Here is a 22,896-nt window from a genome sequence, read left to right as displayed (position 1 = left end):
GAAAGAACACAAAAGCAAAAACTGTGTGTGTCTACTTACTAAAAGTGTTCAGAATACCCAAATAAACGTGCGCACGAATAAAACGATGGTCAAATTTTAAGTGAAAGACGACGGTACGTAGATGTGTGTACCGGTTTTTTTTTTTTAGCCCGGGGAGTGAGGAGTTATACCATCCCCAATCTGGCCCTGGGCAATCTGCTTTATTTTCATGGATGCGTTCCTTCGTGAGGTAAGCATTTTATATAGAACAAATGTTTGATGTTAAGATAAACGTTTTGTTTCTAATATGTAATTTGATGCCTATTACAGAGCGTGAAAAACACCACTGTGGCATGTAAATATGAAAAAGCATAGAAACTTGATACGGGTTTTAGACCGACGCTTTCATTTTAGTGGCTGTGGTGGGAGACTGTACCTTTTTTAAACAATATTTCCTGTCCACAAATAGCTTGAAAAGTTACGTTTTAAATAACCCCCATCACACACACACACACACACACACACATGCTCTTATTCTGAATCTAATAAGTACAAACATATTGTCTTGAGATAAAATACAAAATAAACATTTCCTGGTCTGAATCGCCGAATATTATATAGTCGGTCCCATATTTTTCCGGAAATAGTGCCTTCTTGAAAAGGCTTAGTTAGAAGTAGAATATACATTAATGCCATCGTCATTATTTTCCATCCGTTTCATCTGATGGAAAGAAACTAAATTTAAAACAAAAATAAAACAGTTCATTTGCATTTGTGCCTGTGTTTTCTCAATCGTATTTGGCTGCCACATATGTGTGTGTGTGTATATATATATATATATATATATATATATATATATATATATATATATATACATATATATGATTCAGAAGTACTAAACATGTACATGTTGAGTTTATATTATTGCTTCAAACTCGTACCTTAGTTTTAGATACAGAAAATCAATGTCAAGTAGACCTCGTTAGGAGGTAAAGTTTTCAATGCAAGGAAACCATATTTCTTTAATTACATTTCAAATTTTCTTCCATTATTTGTCTTACTCGTTCAGTAAAACATGTGTCTGCCGATTAGAACCTATTTATTCTGGTTATTATATCCCAAAGCAAGAATAAACATCTCATGTGCGGTCACACATTTTAAGCATTTATCTTTAATGTACTGTTACATTTAAACTATATATGCAAATGTACCTTTTTATGACACATGCACAGAGTCGGAATTCGAGTCATTTTGAGGTAGGACATCTCAAACCATCACTGTTTACTTATAGGTTAAATAGTATTCGTTCCCTTGATATAAATAGCTCTATGGATATGTAATTACACGGTAGCAGTGGTATGTGGCAGTTGGGGACTATACAAATGCACAAAGTACGCGGAGCACTTGGGGCTCATATGTGAAATCCTACGTTAAATTGGTCCATAGTTTTAACATGGGAATATCACTCGGGGGTCCGAAGTGTTCATAGTATCAAAACTATTTATATGGCCAAAATATTTATAGAAGCAATAGTGGTTATTCGGTCAAATAAACGAAAGAAATACTTATACATCACAAAGACAAAAACAAACATATTTTCTAGCAATAGTCGAGGAGTATATCATTTCTAGGCAAATGAGTGACCCTGAAAAGGGCCTTCGGGTTTCTTTTACTTTCTCTCTGCCCTCCAGGTCTTCCACAATTTCCTCAGTTTTTTTTTTTAAACTGTAAATTCATTCTATTCTTGTATTCGTTGTGGATAAAGTTTAGATGCCCCATCCTCTTAACCATGTATTGTACCTTCTTCCAGTATTTAATTCTGTTTCTCAAAGTCTTCTTATATCTTCTCCTTATCTTATTCATATGGGCAGCAACAGCTTCCTTTCTCACTCTGGCATAGATATACCATCGAGCCTCTCCTTGCTCGGGTACTGATCCATGTCCACCAGGAGGCATATTGCATCCTACAATTTTTGAATCATACTTTCCTCTTCTTAGATTAACGGCGAATGGTAGGACTGACGATGGCTCCGCTTTATATGCCTCTCCAGACGCGAATGTGGACGAAAATATGAAATTGGGGAGTACAGGTACAGGCGGGGGCTGGGTGTCTTCAGGGATGGGAAAAGAGATATATGTTTTATTTGATTTAACAATCTTTGAATAGTATATCTGTTCTATAGTGGTGCATGACCCTGATGTTATAGATATGCTTCTTCGCAAACAATAGATTTATTTTTTTTTCCGACTATGAACACTAATGTATTTACAGGATTTTTATCTGATTGTGTGTAAGATGGATCTTCTTACAAGGACAAACTTGTGTTTCAAGAGAAGAATTTCGTTTGTTGCATGAAATTTAAGAACTGATCCGGTGCAATAGACGAGAAATCGTATACTTTTATAAGTTCATTCCTTCCTATATGTTGCATTGTAAGGTTGGATATAATCGTGAATTGTAAATTAAATGCAGCGTCATGTGTGGAACTAGACATAAGAAAGTGAAACAGTATTGGTGTGCCAAAACCAACTGTCCATGATATCAGTTTATTAAAGTGAAATGGGGCATCAGCTGATGAGAGCGTTATCAACAAGAACAAGTTGTATTTGTTTCATCACTAATGTAAAATCCAATGTTTCATGGTTACAGAATTATAAACCAAGAGTGTCTAAAACAGAATGTCATTGCCATCTCAGCTTATTCTACTTTATGCAAGAGAACCAGGAAGATAGCGGAAATGGTTGAAGTCCTGTTTCCTTGCATCCTGAAAGTCATAAAGGATTATAAGGAGCGTTTTATGGTGTATTTGCCATGGCTGCAATATACATTTTAAATTACGACCAGCAATGCATATAGATACATTGAGATACGTAAGTACTGTCAAGAAAGAAGTATGATCAAAGATTATTAAAATATTACAAAACCGTTCATCTTGGGGATTATCATAATGTTTCTCACTAACATTACTCTCCACATTATTATTATTATTATTATTATTATTATCGATTCATGTACACTTTGGTCACTGTGTTTCTCATAAAATGCTGAAATGTTTTTCATTTACAAAACAGTATGTCTAGAAAAACAGCTTATATTAAATTTCTCAAATTATTAAACAAAATTCGCTTCTCCTTGCCACTCAATGGCTTATTATGAAAGGTCATCACTGTTTTTGTTTCATTACATAGAAACTAATTATTTGGCTAGGCTGCTTCAAATTTTGTCGCCCATAATTACGGAATTTATTTGATACGTTATTCTTTAGCAAGCTCACTGCACAGTGTTACACGATAGTTTATGTAACGAAATAGGACATGACTATTACCAAACTGTTTATCTATTCCTTAATGATCAGAGTCCCATCCCAAAATCCAACTGTACTTAGTTGAGCATTAGCATTTGCGTGTTTGCGTTCATCACCACAGAGATTCTTCAGGGGCCCCGAGTGGCCAAGTGGTCTAAAGCGCTCTCCGTCACGGATCGCTGCCATCTCACCTCTGTCTGCGTGGGTTCGAGTCTCGGGCTCGGCAAATGTGGATATGTGAGAAAGCTTGCCGGTAGTTTCTCGTGGGTCGGTGGTTCTTTCCGGAGTTTTCCCGTGTTCTTCCTCCACCATTAATACTGGCCGCCATGTATAGCCTATATTGTGCTGAAAAATGGCGTTAAACCCTATTACAACAACAACAAGAAGATTCTTCAACGCCATAAAATCATATCCTGGCCGTTTCATCCTCTTTTACCTAGAAGTACAAATAAAGATGCCCATTCGATGGTAAATGTAGTTCATGTTAATGACTATACATTTTACATTGTGATAGGTTACACTCATGTATTGTATATGTGAATGAGAATTAGATGGATTGCACACTGTAAGCATTTTACGAGAGGCTCCACCTATAAGGGGCAAGTCAAAATAATTATTGATGCACCCAGTAAAATGGTTTCTAAGCTGACATTAATAATAGCTTTGTAGGAAGAGGTTCAGAACCATGATTAACAAAAATAGAAGAAAGAAAAAAAATATTAATCTTTTATTTTTAATAAGTTTATGATGAGCTCCAATTTCATGTCATCTCAAAATAAAGTTTCTTATTTATGTAAAAGAAAGTATGCAACTTTTACAGTATTTCTTTATTGTGCCAATTAAATGTTCAAATTTCATATCTTAGTAATTTTATAAATTAAAATGTAAAAGGAAACAAATGCAAGTAGAAACCCAATTTAGAAAATGGGCCAAGATGGCATTAGTCAGGAATTTATTTTGTACATGATAGTAATGTTCACATAACTAATAGATTTGTCTATATAATAACTGAAGTGTACATTGCTAATAGATACTACTAAAAGCTTCGAACAGGTGAGCTATGTAATTGATGATTACAATCAGCTCTGACACTGGTGTATCTAATAAATAGAAGAAAAAAACTATGTTAATGCTGCAAACGTTCAGCAGAACATAAAAAAAAAACTATTTCACTCGGATCACACTGTGATCCCTCAGCATAAAGTACTAGGCCAAATCTGACATAAGAGACACAAAATTCTTTACATCAGGTGTTAATATTCTGTGATCACAAACTTAAGTGACACGAGAGAAGCAAATTCAAGTTTTATAAAACTTTAAAAAAAAACAATTTAATTGTCGAAGTTATAAGTGAAAAAAAGTGAGAGAAACTTCCAGTATTAAGAAAAATAAATCCAAAGTAGTTCATAAAAAGATCTATGAAAGTCCTAAATGAATGAAAAGTTCCTATTAAATTTAAATACATTTAATAACCGTGAACTTGTCAAGATGGCGTTGTCCAGAATTCCTTCGAATAATTTCTAACAGTTCCAGACTTATGTTCCAAACAATGAGCACATCTATTTACACTGAAGAGACCAACCAGATGTTTTCCCTCTTAAAATATCCAACTACAGCATAAAACACGTCTGCAGACTTACAACAGGAACAAAATAAGTCTAAATGACTCAAAAATTCGGAATGAATTGCTTAATTTCCTCCTCATATGCACTGTATATTGCGACTAAACTTGGCAATATATCCCATGTGACAACACACACTATTGATTTTACGTAATTTAAGAATGTTCACGTGACCTAACGCAATCAATTGCAGCCATAGGCGCCATTTTAAGACTTATTATTATGATTAGTATTAATAGTTGTCAAAAGAACCGTAAACATCTATTTTTAGATCCTATGTAATTGCGTTCTTAACAGAGCCAGGTTATGTACATAATATATAACAAAATATATTCTATAAAGTTTACAACCATGAATAAAAATTACGAAAATTAAATAAAATCATGTACTAGGAGTTTTAAAGAAAATATAGATATACATAACACATACTTTGAAAAGATTTTGAGACAAACATGATACATTACAAACATTACTTAAATTCTTTATATTTGTCGATTTAACAAATCAAATTTATATCAGAACAGTTGCAATCATATGGCATGACATATGTATTTATCTGTGTGCCATAATAATTACACCCAAAAGGATAATAGAACTCGTCTCCTGCTACTCTCTATCTGCTTCTAAAGGCAGGCAGGGGGCCCCGAGTGGCCGAGTGGTCTAAAGCGCTCTTCGTTACGGATCACTGCCATCTCACCTCTGTCTGCGGCGGTTCGAGTCTAGGATTCAGCCAATGTGGGTATGTGAGAAAGCTTGCCAGTAGCTTCTCGTGGGTCGGTGGTTCTTTCCGGGGTTTTCTCGGGTTCTTCCTCCACCATTAATACTGGCCGCCATGTATAGTCTATCGTGTGCTGAAAAATGGCGTTAAACCCCACAACAACAACAACAACAACATAGGCAGGCAATGACTAAACATGCGAAATGAATGGACTTCTCTATCAAGCCTTTATTTTCGAATCCCCAGGTATATATCTATTCAAACAGCTAATAATAATGAACATATTTGTAAATACTTGTAACAATATACGATTTAAATTGAATCTTTACTTGTATTTTCCTCCGTTATTTGAATTAAAAACCGTACCTTTTTCTAAGTCAGTTAATGCATACAAATGCAGTGTTGAGAGATGTTCCCCTGAACAAAATCAATTAGTGCATAAAACGTCCGTAAATGTTCCTTTGTTTTATTTTATTATACTTCTTGCAGATTATTCTATATGTACAGTCTATACCAATACCAATTACCTGGCGCTAATTCTTATATCCAAGTTGTATCGAAAACTTCATTAAATCTGTACGTGCATCATACAGTTTAATTAACAGTATGTCCTTCATTCAATCGTAAACTGTCCATGATATGGATTCTAACTCTAGATGCAATTGTATTGTATACCCTGGAACAGCTGTTACATCAGTGAATATATTTTTGCAACCTTGTTTGAATTGACGACTAATAGCAACGATCTATGTGTATCTGCGCAGTAACTTGGAATTCTTCATCTTCTCCAAAAACATGGATTCAAAATATTCCTTTTGGGCCAATGTAAACGTATTCTTCCAGTCCCCAGTCACGCCTGAAATGTATAATTTCATCGTCCTGATAGAACAAATCCTGCAGGAAAAGCCATTGATATATAGGAATCTTTTAAATATGTATGTATGTATGTATGTATGTATGTATGTAATATACTGACTACGAACAGTACAAAACTAGTATCTAGCTAGCCTGAGCGCTTTCGATTCTTAACGAGTCTTTTATTTTCTGTTCTTTTTTCAATAAGTCTCTAAATTTGCATATTAGTCACCCAATAACCTAGAAATACAACTATAACAATGAAATATCCTGGATATAATTTGCACGTACATAAATTTACATAAAATAACAGATGACGCTATGGCTCATCCATTTCTAGGTGAATATAAAATATCTTTCAGCATCCGCAACAAGTCATAGTCATGTAAAGTTTTACAAAGATAACCGTTTGTCTGTTTTATTTGTTTGTCTTGTCTATGTTTTGTATTTGCCTTTGAAAAGGACTCATTAAGAGTCGAAAGAGCTTAGGCTAGCTAGATACTAGTTCTGCACTGTTCGAAGTCAGTTATTTATCTTATATGTATCTTAATCAATCGCTGACAAACGTGATCCCTTGCTAGATACAGTGCACTTGAAAGGAGAGAGAGAGAGAGATAATTACAAATATACACCATACATAACGGAAGGTGCACTTTCGGTTCTGTTTGCTGTACATTTGTAAGTATCCATAATTCATCCTATACACGATGTTTCATAGGAATTCGCAATGACTGTAGATGAGAATTAAGTACTAGGTCGTAATGCGAGTGTTTGCTACGCACAAGTGTATATTACACCGACTGAGTAGGTACATGGGCTGGTGCGTGCAGGCAGGTTGATGGGTGCCCTTTGCCCGCTGACCTAGGTTCGAATCTCCGTAGAGTATGAACTACAATTATCTAACCTGTATGATACTAAAGGATAGAGTTGCAATTAGTTTAAAGCAGGAGTCGAATCCATGCTGCCAGTAACAGCAACTTTATATGAAGTTGTGCAGCAATAACAAACAAAAACAAAAAAGCATGTCGAGAAACAGCAGTAAAAAACCAAATGATGGTATCAGTTCGCCAGTTGATGGAGAAATGCGCAGACACAATATAGCCAGTCGACAGACAGCACTGAGGCAAGCCAGACAACAACTTGTGACATAACGCCAAAGAAGATAAAATGTAGACCTTACTAAGATATAGGCGGATAACAGATAGATTGGGCTGTCAAAGCATGGATGCCTAAAGAATAAAACTGACATAACATCATATCGTTCTGCATTTAAGCCATAACTGTGACTGTTAATTATATATATATATATATATATATATATATATATATATATATATATATATATATATATATATATATATATATTGCTTTCCAAATAACGTAAATGAAAAGCAAGCTATATACAATAAACTGAGATCTTACAAATGCAGACTGTATATTATAGTTCCTGTACTATAATAAGATGCTACACATTAAAATCATTATATAAAAAAGCTGTAGATATGATGAGGCGAGACAAAGAATGTCTTGCATAGAACCGCTGTCTTAAAAGGGATATGCTAGACTGACCGTATGACAAGTTATTGTTTATAAAAATATACTACTGCACATGCTGAACGTTAATCTATGATACACAAATTAGGAACATCACAACCAATACTGTTCGATGTAACAAATTAAGCATCCTCATGTTAACTATATACAAAGTTACCAAACAACACAATTACTTTTTCAAAATTAAATGAGAGATGGCATGTGGCGAGGCGAAGGTAGAATTCAAATTGACAGAGGAAAACGCTAAGCCTTGAATCCAAGATTACATGTTTGGATTCATGATTATAAGAAAGAAATGTACGCATAATGGTATCAATATAATCAAACAAGTAAGAGAGATATAACGTGTAACAAGCGGATTTCAGAATTGCATTGCGAGTAATGGCTCCGATTATCTAGCTCTAATGCACTGCAGCATACATAATTACATGACAATCTCTTGCAAAACAACGTCTTACCTTTCCTAAACATTGAAAAGTTATTTCTGAATGCAGTCTTTCTCACTTCCTCCGGAAGGTACTTGTCTTTATTAGCCTTCATCTGCTCGAAGTTACACTTGTCTGATATATCTCTTATTAGGTCATCGGTACAAGTCACTCCAAGGAACAAGGCAAGCTTTCGGACTTCATCAATGCAGTTCTGTGGAAGAAGGTTTGCATTATTAAGAGAAGGATCACTACAGATGAAATCAGAAAGTATTCCGTATTAACTTACACGCTATTCACAAAAAGCTCAGCTTTATTTGTGTTCAGATCCTGACGTCATGTCATAAAAATCGTTTGACACTTTCTAGCGTAACACTTAGCAAAACGCCACATTTAATTTGTGTTGCAACGTTCTTGACGTTATGTCATACACATTATTTTTAACTCGTCTGCAGAATTGTAAGAAAATCCTTCAGAAGAGCACACAAACACAGTTTTTGAAGAATACAATAATATATCGCCACTCACTGAAAGCAATCTTGTTGCATATAATTATTCATCTCTGTTGATAAATTTCATAACAAATTAACATTTGTAAGATTTCTCAATGTACACTTCTATATTCTTTTACTAAATTAAGAAATTTTCTGATAAAATGTAATGAAACAACTTCGGTGAGAAAACATAAAAACATGAAGAAAAATATTCGTTTGTTGTTTTGTTTTTGTGTTTGTTCCATCATGTGGACTAGAAAGTAAAAGGTCAAAATAAATCAGCAATACTTTACAGTAAATAGCTAAATTCAACATTATTTTCAAGAGCCACTCAATGTGACTGATATAAAAGATTTCAAGTCAAATACAGTGTATGTCAAGCTGGCACTATTTTCCTTTAATACCAAACATACATTTATTACTTCGACATGTAAATTAGTTTAACGGATTATTCACATATCCAACTGGCCGATCCAGGAATCGATACTCAAACAAAGAAGTAAAATCATTTTGAGACCTGGTGGAAGTGGCTCTTAGGATGGTCCGTTATATTTCCGCTTTTAAAATGTAATTCTAATGACAGATAAATTAGAGTCAAATCACTCCAAATACAGCAGCTGACTGAAAACAAGAGAGAGTGTGGTGCCTAAAGTTCCCCCAAGAAAACTAAAAATGTCCCAAGAAAAAAGTCTTCTCCCAGAAAGAGAAGTAGTACTGCTAGGAAGCGAAGGTACTCCAGAAACCGACGCCGTTCTGTGATAATGCCTATATTTTTTTGCCGTTCACTACAGTGCCTGCCATACATAATTCAACACATATTTTTCACAATATTATGACAAAAATGGAGAACCATTTCTAAATTAGGATCTCCGTCTCCAGCAGCAGTGACGACGTCTTCTTCTTCAGCAACTGCTGCTGCAGCTAAAACAAGTGGCCACAGGCAAAATAACAAGACTCAACAGTGGTGTTACAATGTTTACTAGATCTATACAAACAAGAACTGTCACTAGTTGGTCTGTTGAAAACCTCATCGTCGAATGCTACCCTTAATATTGTTGATACGACGTACTGAAAATCAGAGGACACAAATTCCAGTATAAATATAAGAGTGTGGTACGATTCACTTACGTGGTTTTTTCCTCGTGAGACAGAATATGTCGCCAAGAAAAAGTGCACAAAACCATTGTGTTTAGCACCTAATTAAACTCACAACATCTACACATTAATAGTTGTAACCAGATTTCTTTAATACAAAACCACTTGGTTTCAAAAAATATAAATGTGGATAAAAATTAAAAGTATATTGCATAATACTAGTTTCCTATTGACTGGTGTTATTGCAACAAATTTACTCCCAGTAATACCTTTTGTTACTCTGATCCTCAATTGCAGTTCATTGTACACTTTTTTCTCCAACAAAGACAATTATCATCTTTTGCTTGAATAACTGTAATATTAAACAGTTAACTGTTTACAAAGCCTAAGTGTATATATTATATAATTTAAAACTTCAGACATATACAATATTCTATTGTTATGAGTATATGACGGGAGAAACCTTATAGCAATAACAAAGCACATGACTGGTCATAACAATAAAAAGAAATCACCGGAAGTCTCGTATTAAATGCAAATAGTTCTCGTGAAGCTAAAGGTGCATTTTATTTTTGCAAGAAGAGAAATGTACTTTAAGTGTTAAAAAAAGAAGAACAAAAATAAATTTAAAAAGCGAGGAGGGAAAGAAAAAACGTGTGTGAGAGAATACCGTTTTTAGGTCTTCGTAGTATATCAAATGGATTTCTGGTCGCTCCTCCATTGCTTTCTCCCATTCAACAACGTAATCGAGATAATTATTGTACTCCACTGAAATGAAGACCAGAAAGATTTATATTTTACAGAATAAACAGCTGCTTTCTTGACTAGTATAAATTACAGCTCGCTTCATCATATACCTTCGTATACACATCTACACATGACAAGCTCAGGTAAATAAGGGAAACACTTTTATATTAGAATGACTTTTCAATGTTAATAGTTATTTTATTATAGCAAAGTGAGACGTGTCAGCGGAGTCCATAAAACGGACATTGCGACGCAACCACCACTAACGTCAAGAAATGCTTAAACACGAAATTTGCATCTTTTGGGCTGCACAGAACTCATAAATTTAATTATTAATCTCAATATGTCAAATGAAAACATTTATATAACAAGACACGCCGAAACAAATGTTTCCCCATAAAAACATTTATATAACGAGGCACGCCGAAACAAATGTTTCCACTTATTTAACTGCCTGCAGTGTTAGAAACCAATCAAATAAGAAGCACTTCCCATCCCATGGTGTATCCGAATACACAAAAGATTTAATACATTAATCTTAAATAGTCATTGATTGAATCTTCTCAAATTACGGTGCAGAAAGTCAGCGCATTAGAAGCAGATAAACTAACATAAAAGATTAACTTTTCCCGAGGCAGTGTTAAGTTTAAACCTTTTTGACTAAATTCAAGTGCTTACTCAATTAATTTGACTAGTCGGCTTTAAATGCTATTTCCCATAGAAAGAATCGTGTTGCCTATATTATATAACTTCGTCTATGTCTCTGGACATTCCTCTTACACCCAAATATTATATTTCAGAAACCCATTTAAACTTTGAAATTTTAACAAGTTCACGATATTGGCATTCCATAAACGACGGGTTGGTTTGTACGTTTCATTTACTAATCTCAAGCATTAACTACACAAGATCTTCTATAAACTATTGAGTCCACCAGTTAGAAGAAAAGGGACGAAATAAAATATATTTATCAAAATTTTGAAATGCAGAATGTAGCCATAAACATGCCTTATGACCTGTATAGTACACTGTCAGTTACGCAAGGTCTTACATCCTATAACTCCATTTTGAAGGGAGAGCGGCGTTGCAATTTCATGAACTATTTATTTTCAAACTATACCATCAACGTTAATGCAGACAAAACATTAGCTTACACTTTCCTTCCAGGAACAAGGGCAGAAAGTTTTCAAACATTCCGTCATACTCATACATAGAGATTCCTTTGTAATGGTGATAAAACGAGACAGCAACATCTCTCGGATCACGCAAAATGAAGACAAATTTGCACTTCTTTTCTAGAGCCTCCTTGGGTAACCGGCACAGATGGAGATGGCTGTTGAGGACACGTGGTGAAGGAACGTCATCTATAATTTCAGAGGGCATAAACTCCAGCATCTGTGACTCCTTTGATTTTGGAATGATTTCTGCTTTGCCATTTAACAGCATGGACACTATTTCCCATGTCCAGTGTGTACCTGGTTATGAAGAAGCATAGCACTGAAACGTGAGGATCATATAGTTTGTTCTGTCCAAATATGTTTCGTAGGACGAGGGGTGAGTTTTTATCTGAATATTCTGAGTCTCTCGTAATGGTTAAATCTGTCTCTTATTAAACCATACAATTAAAGCTGTAATACAGGGAGGTAAAACGCACACTATGCATAAGCAAATAACGAGTTTAATTACCGCACAGCTTCAAAATATTCGACCCACACTGAAATCTATACTTTAGTCTGTTACAAACAAAATAACGATATATATATATATATATATATATATATATATATATATATATATATATATATATATATATATATATATATATATGAATGATTTAGCAGACTTCTTAAGAGAGACGATACATCATGCCGTTTTACTCCCGCAAAAGGATTATTCTGCATGTGAGTGTTAATCATTAGCTTTTTTATGAAATGCCACTTTCATGCAGATTAAAATTGGGAAAAGTATAAATGATACTATATTGAGGATGAAATAATTATTTTCTAGTAAAATAAATACATGAGAATTTTGAAGAAATGCAACGTTGAAGTAATGAAATAGCTAGTTGTAGTTACGAGATACTAGGTTATATCGTACATTTTATACTGATATATTGAAGTATATTTAGAAAAATGACACCGCCACATTGGCGATACCCCTTTTATTATAGCGGTATCAATTTAAGAACTACTATAATTCCATTTAGACAGTGTATCTGCCATTATATATGATGTTTAGACCTGTATTTCCATATTTGGGCCTATTTAGTTATTCTTCTTCTTCTTCATTCTCTCCATCAATTTAAATAGATCTTAAAATGTGTTGGAGTTTTGACCCTTTAGTATACACTTTTGTTATCATTGAGCAGTACCCTCAAGAATGCCTAAAATTGAAGTCTAATGAACAAAACGTAGGCTTCAAGTGTAAAGTTTTTATAATTATTTTGTTTCTGCGTGAATGATACCAAATGTCAGTGACTGAACTTACCTGACAGGCTGCTATTCGATATTATGTGATACCCATACAGTATTGTCTACCGCTTTCACTCAAGAACAAACCGTTCACAATTTTAAGACGAAAAGTTTGATTCCATATAGCAAGAACCCAGCTAACAATTCAACGTTGCAATAACGTTGCACTAAAGTTGTGGCAACGTTGTCATATAACGTTGTGACAATGTGATTTGTTGCACTTGAATGAATGTTACTACAAAGTTGTTGCTTAACGTCACAAAATAACATTCCTACAACACTATGACAAAATTCAAAACCTATATTGAAAAGTTAAGAATGAAAGCTGCTTGTGTGTGTGAAACCCGCGTGACCTACTGCTATAAAAAAGGTCCAAAAATTCAATTAACCATTACAAAAATGTCAACATTATCATCCAGTTAGAAGGAGCAGAGATAGCGAGACTTTAATGAACCAATGTCACCATATTTGACGTCAGGTCTTCACCATTTTCATCTGGGAATAACTAAGCATCACCAGTCATTTGACCGTAATAGAAGATGTACGAAGATAAAGCACGTAATCGCACGAATCGCGCAGACATTACAAAATTGCGCGCTTGAAAGGCAGCGATGCGTAATAACTCCTGCAAATTAGTTCAAAATGGGACATGTACAAACGCACTCTTACACTGTACATACTTTTTGAAACGATTAAACAGTAAGAATATATAATTAAGAAGTGACACGTGGGTATGAAAAAAAGTAAACAGTTCTACACATATTTTACTATCACTTTATTTTTACGTTCACTTTCGGAATTTTGTTAAGAGTAAAAATCAGAATCGGCATCCGCCGCAGCAAAGTCGGCCTGTGCCTAGTTCTGCTTAGGTTCCTGCAAAATGAAAAACAATAATGCTTGAACAAAGTCATGTCATCTCAACATTACTTACATATATAGAAGTCAAGTTAACAAATGTAATGAAACTTTCTTCGCTGTACTTAACGTTTTTCCTAATACTATTAATCAGGGTTAAATGTTAATTTTTGAACATACGTGTCAATTCAATCAAGAGGATGGTGAAATAAATTTGCACAAAGGTAGATTTTATTTGTTCAGATAATTCACTTCCACAAAATTTCAAGTAGAAGCAAAAGAAGATGTATGCAAATTGTAGTTGTCTGTACTAATATTTTGGTAGACCCTGGCACAGGGATAAGCCTAAGTTCTACTTGCGATTTAGAAATGCATCCACTTTGCAAATACAACAGCCCAGATCGAATCCAATATTTATGAAATAAAAGCATCTTTCCTGAAAATCTGAATGTGTAAATCAAGTAACAGTACTTGTAAAATTGTTAATTTATAGTTATGTAACGCATCAAATAACTGCCATGGTCAAACTGAAAATTCCCATGTGTAGTTCTTGTATTTTTCTATAGTGGCTTCCCTTATAACTTTTAGATTATTGTAAAAAGAAAAGTAATTTTGGAAAGAGGTTCATTTTAAGTCATCAAAAAAATATACCGTTACTTTAAACCAATTACTCTTCATTATCTTCATTCTGAGGCTTTAACTCTTTTTTTTCCTCACTAAGAAGACCATGCAAACGATAATCAATTAAGAATATAAAAGAAATTTCACAAAGAAATAAAGATGGGTTATACACAAATAACGCACAAATTTTTTCACATTTGGTTGAATATTCCACGAACTTTTATAGAATTTTGCGCGTCCCCCAGTCACACGTTATGACCCTCGCCCAACCCCAACCCCAGCCACAAATTCTGCCCGGCCTAGATTACCAATGCTAATCCTTAGCAAATAGACTGTGCAGGTTGATAACAGATGTTATTCATGCATCGTGTGTTTATTACTTACAAAACCTCATGTACATAATTATTACGTAAGCAATGACAGTATTAAATTACAGCATCATTACAGCAATAATATAAAGAAATAATATCAAAATTATATGGCCATTCACGTCTGTACTTATCAAATTTTAATTACATTTAATGTGCATTTCCTATTTTACATCTATGCATATCAGCATGTGTAGACCTGTGTAAACATAAATTTCTTTAAATTTCGGTTATAGTTTATTTAATTTTATTATACTTGATTTTTTAAATATAGTTTGACAATAACGATAAATCTTGAGCTTAGCGCATGCGCAATTGATTACCCTTAACTCGAAGCATTTTTTATGTAAACTCATCCCCGTCCTCATTATGTTTCTTGACAACCCCGTCAGTCCCCCGCCCACCAGTCTATCAACATAACGTATTTCATACGAGTCTGATAAAGGTCACATAAATACGCCAAAACGTATGTATGTATTGAATATTTGGGCCGATGGACCACTTTGTTTTCCTTTGGAAATGGCACCGCCACGTGGCCTAGTGCTAACATGTGCATACATGCGTGAAAATATATGACGAAACAAGCAGCCAACAAAGAATCTCTGTACCACGATAGCAAAGTTACTTTCTGCAGCTAAATATGAGAATTACAAACTAATCAATTAATGTACATACCTGGGTGGTTGAAATTAGCAGATAACACTGGACAACAAATTTTTACAAAAGTCATGTTACTGAAATAAAATTAGTCAATTCTTATCAATTTTTATGTGCTGAACACGAATATGACAGTCAAATTGCAAAATTGGCTCTAGTTTTTTTTGTAATCTGCAAGAAATTAATGTTTACATAGCGAAATGCATTCCAATAGTAAAAGGTCAACTGTAATAGCCTACCTATAAAAAATCAAGTCATTGACTACATCTTAGATTTCTTCGCCTGTCTCTTGTACAGCTGTTCGGGAGCATCTCTGAGGAGTGTCCAGCAGTAGTCAGCCAGCATTGTAGTGGACCATTTTCCCTGGTATCTTTGTTCCATTGTTGCGATATCTTGATGAAAACGTTCGCCGTGTTCATCACTAACAATACCACAGTTGCTAGGAAAGAAATCCAAATGGGAATGAAGGAAGTGAATCTTTAGAGACATATTGCAGCCAAGTTTCTTATACTTCATCAACATGTCTTCTACTAGTTCCTTATAGTTTTCTGCCCTAACATTTCCGAGGAAGTTTGTAGAAACTAGGCGAAAAGCATTCCATGCTTGTTTCGCGTCACCTTCCAGCAAGTTGTTGAACCGGTCATATTTGAAAAGCTCTCGAATCTGAGGACCCACAAAAACTCCCTCTTTAATCTTTGCTTCGCTGAGTCGAGGGAATTTTTCATGCAGGTATCGGAATGCTGGCAAAGTCCGGTCAATGGCTTTCACGAAGTTCTTCATCAAACCTAGTTTGATGTGAAGGGGTGGTAGCAAGATTTTCTGAGCCTCAACCAGAGCTGGGTGTTGGATATTCTTCTCTCCAACGGCTACATTCTGCCTGTGAGTCCATTCCTTCCTCATGTAGTGCATTTCCCTTGCTCGGCTATCCCACTCGCATAAGAAACACATGTATTTTGTATATCCTTGCTGCAGTCCCATTAAAAGGGCAACTACCTTCAAATCACCACAGAGGTGCCAGCTGTACTTGTTATACTCAATGGAATTCAGTAGCTGCCTTAAGTTATCGTATGTCTCTTTCATGTGGACAGCATACGCTACTGGAATAGATGGAAGAATGTTTCCATTGTGCAAAAGCACAGCCTTGAGACTCAGTTTCGAAGAGTCCACAAATAGTCTCCATTCTTGTGGGTCATGAGTGATTTTTAAAGCATTCATGAGGCCCTCAATATCGGAACAGAATATCAGATTACTTTCCTTTCTGAAGAAAGGCTCCAATTGCTGGTGGCGCTTTCGATATGCAGTAATTGTGACATCTTCTTCTAGAAGATTCCATTGTTGGAGTCTTGATCCTAGCAATTCTGCCTTGTTCTTTGATAAGTCCAAATCACGAATCAGGTCATTTAGTTCTTCCTGTGTTATTCTGTGTGGGGTTGATGATGCACCACAGTGAAAATCTGGATCACTGCATGCTGATGGACCAGGAGAAGAACAGGTCGACTCACCTTTGTCTTCGTCAGATGAATCAAGAGAATATTCTGCTGGAGGTTCTGGAATAGGAAGTCCCTCACCATGTGGAACTGGTCTCAATGCAGACGGAATGTTTGGGTAGACTATTCTCGACTTCTTTCGCTTCGTTATTCCGCCGGAAAGAGGAGGAACCAAGCAGAAGTAACAGTCATTTAGGTGGTTGCTTGGCTCTCTCCACACCATTGGGACTGCAAACGGCATTGATGACCTTTTGCAATTCAACCACTGTGAAAGCTGTGTTGTACATGTAGCACAGCATATATGCGGAGCCCAAGGCTTGTCTTGGTCACCAACCTTGCATCCGAAGTAAAGATGATATGCCTTCTTCACTTGAGAATTGATACTTTTCTTCTGGTTGGCAAATGTCACTTCCCCACAAATATAGCAAAAATTGTCCGCGGTATTAACACACTTTCGAGGCATTACTGTTCTTTATTGTACGTAAATGGATAAAATAATAAGTTTTATGTAACAGTAGCTTGAACTGTCTCGCGCAACGTCTAAAATATTTTAAATGCTGAACCTATCTGATTGGGCTTTATATAGTACACTGCTTACGTCAGCTTCAGCAGCCGCCTGGCATTAGTATAATAGGCCTACACATGTATAGTACACTGCTGACGTCAACTTACTTCAGCAGCCGCATGGCATTAGTATTGCATTGCATCAGAAAATGATGCAATCAACTGTGGATGATGTGAGCATGATGGTATTATGCAATGTTACATCATTATTCCGGATGTTGCTGCAGTCCTACTGGAGAAATTTACACAGTGAAACATAGAAAATGAGGTATATGAATATCTTCAAAACGAGAGCCAATACAAATTTTTCACGGTTATATTCGTGTTCGGCACACCAAAATACTACAGATTAGGGCCTTTTCAAGTCAGTAATGATTTCACTGTTGACCAGTGTAATTCATCTTCTTAGTCACAAATGTTATTCTGCGTGAACAGAAGAGCAACAAACTTTAATTCGTATATCCATAAAAAATTGAAAAGTTAGTGACCGCATGTTATATCTGTCATCGTAAAAGCAAATGAATAAACAATTTTCCCACAAAAATTGTCACCTTCGGTAAGTTTTTTCTTTATCAAATAAAAATAAAAAATACGAAAATGCGATTTTTCCTCCTGATAGTGTAAAGTTAAACACAACATCGGCACAATGCTGTAGAAATGTTACATATTATCTTTGTAAAAATGATAGTAGTTGTTCTACATGATGTTATGATAAATACACATACCTGCCATTTGTAATTTGTTATAGTTTTGAAACCAGAGGACAATTAAAATTACGTTCATTTGTAATGTTTGAGCAACATTGATAGAACGTAACGAGATCACACACACACACACACACACACACACACACACACATATATATATATATATATATATATATATATATATATATATATATATATATATATATATATATATATATATATATTAATAATAATAAGACTGATTTCGAAATGTTACAGGCAGAAAAATTAAACTTTTTTTAAAGAAAAGAAATATTGAAACATTTTTCAGATTGATGAAGGACGATGGGCTGTTAAGAGAAATCACAGGGACATACCATATGGTTTTTTCAGAAGTTCAGAGCAGAAGCTATCATAAGGAACACATACATTTACATATCCCACATAAAAAATATGGAAAAAATTGCACGAAAGGAAGAAAAATATAGCAACTTCATATGTCAATTTATGATGTGATGTACTAAGAGGTGTATGTATGTATGTATTCTCTTGTATTGATGCATATTATTGTATACAATGTTTGATAATGTTGAGACTAAATATGATCATTGCAAATTGTGGCAAGTACTACCATGTATATTTTAATTATGCATGTATGTACATATGCGTGTATGTCAGCTATTCAAAAATACAACTGCGTATATGATTAAATATTTCTGAAAATACGGATATTTAAACAATACTATATTAGTATTATTATCATTTATTATTATCATTATCCATTATTATTATCTTGCTAGCTCATTACAGTTCCGATTTTCTTAAAATACATTTATCATTTTCTCTATCTCGAATTTCTTACATGACGCATGCATTTATCTCTGTCTGTCTCTCAACATTCTGCCATGACGGCCAGACCTAATTTCAGCCCCATTCTGAGTATTAGTCAGTATTTTTTATGATATAGTCCTCAACAAGAAGGTTTCCAGTCGTTGTTCTTGCTTTTGGGTGATGCTGCTTTCCGTGCATGTGTCAGTTATTTAAAAAGTTCATTAATAGATGTATAGATAGGACCCTGTTCTGACAGGGATTCATACTTAAAAAAGTGAGTGTTCTGATACATTTAATGCCATGGGTCACAAAAGGAGGGATTTTGCAGACCATCCGCATACGAAGGACTGTTGAAATAAATGTATTAATTACTCGCTAGCGTCCGATGTTCAGAAATGATCGGAGGGTGAAACTTCAGTATGAAATACGGCCCGACATTGTTGGTCTCTTCTACCAGTAACGTTAGAATAAAGCAGAGAATTACTTGTTGGTCTACGGCATTGACGTGTCCTTTCTGCTTGGTGAATCTGGTTTTCTTTACGTTCTTACAACATATAAAGATTTCTAATCGTTGTTTACAGATTAAATATTTTGAGAAGTTTATGTTGTTTGTTTTTTTGTTTTTGTGTGTTTGTTTTTTTTTTTGTTTTTTTGTTTTGTTTGGTTTTTCTATAGAGATTACGTGACTTTCATTTATTTGTTCGATTTGTTTATCCTACAGCAACATTGGAAATGTTTATTATTGATATGACGTGACTATTTGAATTTTGATGCCACTGAAATGTAGGTTGCGAGATTTTGTGTAGCCATGCGACTTGGAATGTAAATGACGAGTTCCAGGTCAAATTTCATAAACGCTGTAGTTTCGTCTCCTCTGTTAGCTCATTAAAGACAAAGAATGTTATACTCACAATTTCTCAGACAATAAATCATAATCCAATCGATATCATTCAGATCTATCTCAATGCAAGGTCGTTCAAGTTTGCTAAACCGGCCAGTAAGCGGCTACCCTATAACGATAACAGATGCTGTCCGCGAATACCAACTTTTCAATAGCCAATGGCCTCTGACAATGCACCGCAGCAGAAATGTCCAAATACTCGGGTTACAGTGAAATTCATGAGCCCCGTCTCATGTTGTGCATTTTGTGTGTATTTTGTATTTTATTCTCCACCAAGGAAACTCTTGTATAGGTATATTGCAAAGCCGCAAACTGACGGACGGAATGACACACTCTAAGGCGGTAAAATAAGAACAGTATGGCGAAAGGAGAGAGAGAGAGAGAGAGAGATTGCATACAGGATTTAACTGGAGCACAAATGAACACATCGTCATATCGACATTTCAGACGTGGAGTGTTGTTAAAAATTTTACATAGAATCTCGGGTGGTCTGACAGAAGTGATGTGATATCCATCAATGCTCGTCAGGTTGATGGTGTGTCCTCCATTATCTGCTATTTTAATTACCGACATAGCGTTTGTAATTTTGATTGCAAGGCAATTGCGGTTACAATACCCGTTTACCTACATTACATGCTTCTCTGGCTTTGCCAGACTATACAAGCACAAGCACAGTTCTCCAGATACGTTATATAAAACTGATAATATAGAGTGCGCGCAATCGAATGTTAGACCCACTCGGTATCTGCTAGATCCCAACCGTCATCAAGAATTACTGTCACAACGTGGCGCACTACACAGATAATGAAACGTTATCACTACTTGCTGACAGGTTACTTGATCGCGCCCATATTAGGGCTTCTATTCGACATTACTCTTTGTACATGTAACCTGCCCACTGAACTGGTGATTTACCGGTCACGCTCAAATTCTTGGTCTGCGGTAATTGACTGAGAGTTTGGGATTAAAAAAACGGGTACGTTATGAGAGAGTCAAGTGGGGTTTGAGCGTCACAATTTCAAAAGGTCACAATTTCAAAAGGTCCATAACTTTCATCGATAGAGCACAAAACCAAAAGTAAGTGTCTATTTACTCAACGTGTGCGTCATACTGTACTTATGTGAGTTTACGTTGTTTTCTTTTCAGCACAGTGGGTCGGGATTCACACCTCACCCCCAATATGTCCCTGGACAGTCTGTTTTATTATCATGGATGCGTTCCTTCATGAGGTACAAATGGCTTCAAAAGTTACTGTTTAAACGAAAACCCTGGAACCAAATAGCTGGAAAAAATATACTTGTTCTGAATTGGGGAAGAAAGTACTTAACATGTGCATCCTATTATGTGCAAAAAACGTATCTTGAGATAAAATACAAAATAAAAATGTCCTGGTCTGAAAAAACTCAGCCACCCTAAACAACAAAATATTAAATAGTGGGTCCGTTTTGTCCTGAAAACAGTGCATTTTTAAAAAGTCATAATTAAAATTAAATATACATTAATGCCATCTTCATTCTTTTTCATCAGTTCCTTCTCACGGAAATGAAAGAAACTAAGTTAAATAAAAAAAACAATTCATTTGCCACCATTATGCCTGTATTTTCACAAAAGTAATATATATTGTTTCATGTTTAGGCACGAATAAACAGTAACACAGAAAAGAGTGAAGATAACAAGCTTTGAAAAATATAATAAATAATTTATTTCCCTGGAAAAATACTGTATAAATGAAAAACAAATATGAGAATTTACGGTTTCCAGAATCAAATCCAAAAATAATACAAGAATGATCCACGAGTGAAATTTTTGAAGTTCTAATATTGAAATGTTATAATGATTCCAAGTTCGAGTCCCGATGAAGAATCCAAAAATGGAAGGCGATGATGTATGCTGTAGCCTATACTGTGTTGACGTTTACAGTTCCTTGTAGAAACATAATAAATAATCCTCCGGTCTTGGAAATCCAAATAAAATTTTCAAGAAAGGTCCTTGTTCAAGAATTCTGTATGAATCCAATAGTATTTACAGAGAAATGAATTAATCTTTTAGAATCCAAGTAAACAGAAGAATAATTAACATATAACTCAAAAACTCAAAACTTCATTGCTGGTCACGACAGAAGAAAACAAATTGACATCAAGTGTTTAAAAGACCGGACTCTCCTCTCTCTCTCTCTCTCTCTCTCTCTCTCTCTAAACATCACTATTAATACTAAGTGTTTCGCAAGTTCGGAAATGCCTCATTGCGAAATATATTGCGAAATAGAGGATGACGTGATCATGTTTACATGTAAAAGTCAAGTAGCTCCTGCATGTCCTTAATAAGAACCAATCATTTTACACCTAGAAAAAAGTTGTTTACTTGACCCTCAGTCAAGGCCAGGAACTATGTCAAAAATAGAAACAAGTGTTTCTATTATTAGGTATCTAAGGAAAACTCGGATCAAACTGAATTTTCTGGAAAATATCAAATTCCTAGTAAATAAAATTACAGTATATTGACATGTAAAGAAAATAAAAGATTCCAAAACCCACAAACAATCAAATTAAATCAAACACAAATTAAATCAAATCTATGTAACACTTTGCCCATAAAGAAAACGAAAGATTTATATGATTAAGCTTTCTGTTTACCACAGATTAAAGAGAAACATAAAAAAGA

At 34.9% G+C, this 22,896-nt stretch overlaps 1 protein-coding gene across 1 annotated transcript; it reads right to left on the bottom strand.

Moving 5' to 3' along the window:
* Positions 1 to 3,996: 3,996 nt before the first annotated feature.
* On the bottom strand, positions 3,997 to 21,060 carry LOC149775601 (sulfotransferase 1A1-like). The gene is made up of 5 exons (XM_089943703.1): positions 20,634 to 21,060; positions 11,949 to 12,269; positions 10,718 to 10,815; positions 8,492 to 8,672; positions 3,997 to 6,480 (listed from the first exon to the last, which is right to left on the bottom strand). The coding sequence occupies exons 1-5, from the start codon at positions 20,806 to 20,808 to the stop codon at positions 6,371 to 6,373; spliced, it is 885 nt and encodes a 294-aa protein (XP_089799829.1). The 5' UTR covers positions 20,809 to 21,060; the 3' UTR covers positions 3,997 to 6,370.
* Between the last annotated feature and the right edge of the window lie 1,836 nt (positions 21,061 to 22,896).

The sequence above is a fragment of the Sinohyriopsis cumingii genome, chromosome 19 (genome assembly GCF_028554795.1).
Source record: "Sinohyriopsis cumingii isolate HCF-2022 chromosome 19, ASM2855479v2, whole genome shotgun sequence".
Taxonomy (NCBI): Eukaryota; Metazoa; Mollusca; class Bivalvia; order Unionida; family Unionidae; genus Sinohyriopsis; species Sinohyriopsis cumingii.
This window is presented reverse-complemented; position numbering and strand designations above follow the sequence as displayed.

Excerpts from the sequence above, each read along its gene's own strand:
- LOC149775601 (XM_089943703.1), bottom strand. The coding sequence starts at position 20,808 with ATGTCGGTAATTAAAATAGCAGATAATGGAGGACACACCATCAACCTG. Across the intron at positions 12,270-20,633 it reads TTGTGCTCCAGTTAAATCCT|GTACACACTGGACATGGGAA; the intron begins GTATGCAATCTC and ends CTTCATAACCAG. Across the intron at positions 10,816-11,948 it reads CTTGTTCCTGGAAGGAAAGT|TGGAGTACAATAATTATCTC; the intron begins GTAAGCTAATGT and ends TCTTCATTTCAG.